At 37.0% G+C, this 6,000-nt stretch overlaps 1 protein-coding gene across 1 annotated transcript in view; it reads right to left on the bottom strand.

The window, feature by feature from the left end:
* The window catches only part of IPPK (inositol-pentakisphosphate 2-kinase), an 828,159-nt gene extending 823,150 nt beyond the window's left edge, over window positions 1–5,009 (bottom strand). The window contains exon 1 of the mRNA XM_044077413.1: window positions 4,733–5,009. Within this exon, the coding sequence (XP_043933348.1) occupies window positions 4,733–4,813 (81 nt within the window). The 5' untranslated portion in view covers window positions 4,814–5,009. The remainder of the gene's footprint in view (window positions 1–4,732) is intronic.
* Window positions 5,010–6,000: the final 991 nt, after the last annotated feature.

A 6,000-nucleotide genomic window follows, 5' to 3' on the forward strand; every position in this document is an offset into this window, starting at 1 on the left:
CATAATTTGGAGAGGAATTTGAAAAGGTGTGTGGTCTTTCCCTACAAGCAGGTTTCAGTACTGGAATCATATTGTAGGGTAAAAAGCAACCCAAGAGTTGAGTTAAACTGTAGGAGAAGGTGGAGTTTTCCTTTAAGAGATTCAAGGAAATAACATTTCAGGGGGAAAAGTTTTTTTTTTTTTAAATGTGGCTTACCAATTTGTGTGTGTACAGCTAACAGTATATATATATATATATATATATATATATATATATATATATATATATATATATATATATATATATAATGTTGTTTTTTTTTTTAAATTTTGCTTTTATTTACTAGATTTGACCAAAAATCCCTTTTCAGCAAAGGCCTGGGGAGAAAATCTCCAACATATTACAAGCATTTTAAAAGATATTCAGAAATATACATGAACAGACAAATAATATACATTAATAATTACACATTCAAATGAATTTAATTTGTCTAGAAAATGTAAGTAGAGGCAACTATTACATTATAAAACATACTTTTGCATTAGTAGCTGCTGAACACTGAGCATTTGAATAGGTCTATCAGTGAGTTTGTTATATAGATAATAGATCACATGATAAGTGCTTAGAAATTCAAACAAATGGAGACGATGAAAGGAACTAGGTAAGGCAGACAACATTAAAATTGTAGTTAAGAGGTGCGGTGCAACACAGATTCAGAGAATATATAAGGTTTATACTAGACTGTTTACAGCTGGAAGATGCTATTAAAAAGTATTCAGGCATTAGTAAAGACTGGTTGTGGGGCACAAAAGTCTGAAGAGACAATGGTTTGATGCTGTGGTAACAGTGGCATGTTTCCTGGAGACGTGCAGCAGCAAACCTACTGATTTGAAAGGTGACATAGGTACGTACATAAATCTATTTGTTTTACATACAAAAGAAATTAGGCTAAAGCTAGATTTCCTAACTCACATCCAAGAACTGTGCTTCTGTTTAGTAGCAATAATTTCTCTGGCATTGACTGGTTACTTGCATTTTTCAAACTGACGTAGGCTTGCTTTAGCGGCTTGCTTCATTTTTGTTCCTGAGCGAGGACCACAGGAGCTTTGTGAGGTATCTATAACATGTCCCAGCCTGCCAACATGAGCATGAAAAGAGAGAAAACCAACTGTAGTATACTTGCACTTCAAACTGTAAATGACAGAGTGACAGCAGTTCTACACAGACTTGAAAATGTTGTCTTTCCCATTAACATATCAGCGTCTGTAGTGAACTGTGCCCCTGGACAGAGATTACGACTACAGAAAACGGACATAATTTTCCAGTGATAATTGGGTTTGCCATCAGGAGGACAACAAGGAAGAAAATCTCAAAGTGGTCAGCTACATTTTTTACTTTAAAAACCATTATAAACACTAACTGCATTTTAGCAGCATTGACTAGTCCACTAGTGAAGAGTACAACATTAAAGGTCATATATGTAAAAGTTCCATTTACATTTTTGTGAGTTTCACTAAGTGAAGACGGAACTCAGCTGGTTTTGACTACATAAGGCTAGAGCTTTATAGTTCACTGCTGATGTATACCACATTTTAAACCAATTCTAGCTAACACAAAAGGGTTTAATGAGCTTTAAATTTCAGCAAGATTTTCCTAAAGTTCTGTCACCATTAATGCATGAAGCTGTGCGTTGTCTTAAGGGAGATTTATCTGCTAGAGGGTATAGTTCTGAAACACTTGAAGATAGTTATAACATGGTCATTAGTATGCGTTCTGACAAGGGCCAATCCTGCCTTAACCGTCCTTACGTTCCTGGTAAGGCTAATATGTTAGACACTGCTTCTACTAGTGTTAGACTTGCAATAAATTATGGCAACAACATGCAGCAAGTATGTGATGTTGTAAAGAAATACTGGCCTGTTTTGTTATCAGATGATAAAATTAAAGGGATTGTGGTTGAAAAACCTAGTTATACATTTAAAAATAATATCTCCCTTAAGATACAGTTATGTTATAAATCTACCCAGTTAACAGTACCTCTAGGTACTTATCCATGTAGGCACTGTAAAGCCTGTAAGTTTATATTTTCTATACATGAGTTTCAACATCCTGTTATTAATTTCAATACTTGTAGAAGATAGCTGCACCACTTTTTGGCAAACAAGATACAATAAAATTTAAACACCATCAGTAAACACCATCAGTAAAACAACTTTACTGGTGGATGTCAGTTCAATTAACATTAAATCAAAGTGATTTTTGTCATAGCATGGAAAAATAACACACTGAGCACATAACATTCCTTGGCACTGAGCTAGTAAACGGTCAGCATGGCTGTGCAACTGTGGCACTGAATAAATTTAAAAAGGACAGCAGCCTAGAAGTATAGAGAGAGCTTTCTAAAGGGTCATTGCGGTCAATCAGTGCAGTGGCTTGAGTGTGTGCAACAAGCTACACACAAAAATGTCAGACCACAAGCACTACCCAACTGTGTATTCACATCCACAACACTTGACTTAACATCCAAAGTGCAACCTCTCTCTCTCTAGGACTTGCATCATGCTACAGGGATTACTGTTCACTGCATAGTTTTAGAGTAGAGTAAATATATGTAGGGTAAAAGAAATTGAAACAATGACTCTGGAATAAAAGTATTGCCATAAAGGCTTGGTGGCTTAAATGGTGCCAGTTTAAGGATAGCGATGCAAGAATAATTTCTGCAAAACAACGAGCGTTGAGTGGCACTGATACAAAGTTGCCTGGACTGCTCTTTGTGAAGTGTCAAAGCCCCTCTTCTTCCACAATGACCCTAGAATAACAGCGTGGCTTAAATGGCACTCTAGGGTGCCAGCTTAAGGACAGCTCCTGGAATATAATTTCTCAGAAACAAACTGTGCAAATACCGTTTCATACTAAGTTCCTGGACTACACAAAGAAATCAAAGCCCCCCCCCCAAAAAAAAAAAAATAAGCAGGAAAGGTTTAACTGCAATCTTCCCACTGCAGGAAGATTTACCTTCCAACACTCCCTTAACCAACTGAAAGGTAACTGCAACTTGGGGGTGTCCTAAACAGTGCACCCTCTATTCTCAGACAAGTGCAATTTCCACATACTTGTCAGGACAACTCAGTCAAAATACTGTCCTATTCTCCTTCAATGTAATATGAAAAATTAGAATAATCTAACACAGAGACGTAGCTTGCCAATTCAAACTTGAAAAGCAAAAAAAGATATGCAAGTCCACCAAAGAATTCCATTACATGGCATGCCCCAATAAGAAAGATGCAGTAAAACGTGTCACAATGCATATAAAACAAGCAGCACCTACGTTCATTAAAGTTACACTTCTAGGCTGGTGAACTTTAAAATTACACTATTGAATCTAGGTGGACTACCCTGGTCAACATATGTATGCATGTATAAAATAAACAAATTAATAACTATTTATATCTGTAGACTGAAACTGATTATTTCTGAGAGATGTAGACAGATGATATACATACCTCTCAACGTCTTACAGCAAGAAACCTGGACAAAGCCAAAAAAAATTGGGGGGGGGGGCAAAGGCCCAAACACAGAGACAGATTTTAAATTTTATTCCTATAAACTTAGTTGTTAGAATAACAGGTTTTGCATTGTTATTATGTATTTTCTGAAGAATGTAAAGTCTGAAACTCAAATGTCTGTCATTATTTACTATTTAATTACTTCAGTCTTCAATAATTCGCCAGGAAAAACACAAACTATATGAGGAGCAGTCCAAAAATATGAGGCAAAAATCTGGACAGCTGAGAGGTATGTATGGAAGATAATTGTCATCATGTAAGCAATTGACTGTTGAGTGGTAAAATGACAGGCAGACATAAGAAAAAAAAAACTAAAAACACATCAGAGCAATAAGTAGCTCATTGAATAGCTTTAACAGTGGATGTGAACTTAAATAAGTTACGCACAAAGTGCATGACTGAGATGGGTATACAAAGTGCATATACATGTCTAATTTAATTCTGCTGTGTTTTAGTAGACGAACATTGTCATGCTAGTAGGTGTGCCCACACTGCAATCCTTTCATCGCTGAAGGAAATCCACCAGTGCACATAGCTGCAGAACACAAGCCCTATGAGATTTAAGCAGTTTACAAAAGTATGGCACAGCCTGTAAAAAAATGGGAGGGGGGCCTGTTGTTGTTGTTGTTGTTGTTGTTGTTGCCGCCCCCCCCCCCTTGCAATCAATAGCAAAGCTCACAGAATTTCCCGTGCAGGGTGACAGCGGATCACTTGTCATTTTGCATTTGACAATAAACTGATGGCCATAAATAATCAGATAAATGAAACAACAAAAAGAAAAACTGAGGAAATAAAAAACACGGCTATAAAGGACAAGTGTGGGAGCGGATCAACAAAGTGTCCAAAAGAAAACCAAAACATCTGCTTCTTACTTCAAGTACTCGGGCAAGTTAAACAGTTATTGCTCCAGTACTTGGAAACACCTGACAAAACACCAAAGCTGTACTGCCTGCGCAAAGTACTACATAAACAATCAACTTCTAAAGTAATATTTCGTGTCTTGTCCAACACCACAGTGGCACAATTAAGAATATACATAACTACCATCCACACATATAACTCGCATCATCTGCGAAACAAACTAAGAAAGCACAACAATAACAAACAGTAAAGAGAGTAAAGCAGTTAAATCCGCAAAACATCTCACCAAAGTAACTGGAAAGCTGATGGATAAAAAGACTCCTACCTTGCTGTGGGACACAACGAGGCTCTTATTGCCTTCTCCGTGGTACTTCCAGTCGTTCTCATCCATTCTTATTACTTCCATATTTGTCCACACTTTTAGGGCCTAACAAATAATAATAAGTCAGTCAATCCTACACCTTCAGATAGCCCAGATCTCCACAAACTATCTGTCAGCCTCCCTATCACACAGCAAATAGTTTACTACCGTTTTATTATAGGAAATGGACCTTGCCTGGCGTCATAGCCACAAGCTCGGGAATCCCGCGCCTATAGGGCTAAGCAGATAAACTCTAGGTGGAATGCGCAGTCTCTCTGAAGACACCTACATTTAATTGGATACTGTCGCTGTCTGTTAGCGTTAGCAACTGAGCAACCATGGAGATTTGCGAATATAACTGTAAGACATCACCGGAAATACATATGTAACAAAGTTATTATCCAGCTCTAGGCAGGCGCAACTTAGAAAAGGAAAACGTACCTTTCTTGGGCATAAGGGTGTGTTAATCCAGCCAACATGCGTGCATTTGTTTTAGTAATAGTAGTTAAACTGAAGCATGCTACAACAATATATCAGTAGTAGTTCTTTGCTTTTTTTATTTTGCATAAGTCCACCTCCTGTTTGTGGAACTCACTGGAGTATAGGGTTAAGAGGAGCTACCGCCCCAATAAGGAATTACAGATAAGATGCATAACTAAATGATTCGAAAGTGGCGTGGCGATGACGTTAACATACCTCTGAAGTGTACTTCATTAGGAGGAACGTACCTCATTCGGGATCTAAAATGTTCGTGTTCCTCGAAGTTTCACATTGAAAGGCAATGTCACACATTCATTGTTGGGGATTTTTTTAACTGATATCCATGGTAAATACAATAGAATCCTATTAATGTATTAAAATATCTTTTTATACGTAACACCAGTATATTTTAACCATATTGTGAAGTTGTTAGTAAGCTGTTAGTATGTGTACCACATTTTGCCCATTTGTTCCACATTATAAGGGCAAGTATTCCTTATTCAGAGATGGAAAGTTGAGAGTTAAGACCGCAGTAAAAAAAATAATAAAAATAAAATAACAAAACAATGAGACTGTTTACAAGGTGCAAGAATCCGTGTTGTTTAGAGTCACATTTGTGAAGTGTACCTCATTATGTGGAATGTTCCTCATTTTGAGTCTTAAAAAGTTCATATTTTTCACAGTTCCCCATTGAGAGGATCATCCATACCTTTTCAGCGTTAGGAATGCTTTTACTGGTATTCATGATAAAT

This window comes from Protopterus annectens, chromosome 7.part0 (assembly GCF_019279795.1).
Source record: "Protopterus annectens isolate FY-2018-M chromosome 7.part0, PAN1.0, whole genome shotgun sequence".
Classification (NCBI taxonomy): domain Eukaryota; kingdom Metazoa; phylum Chordata; order Ceratodontiformes; family Protopteridae; genus Protopterus; species Protopterus annectens.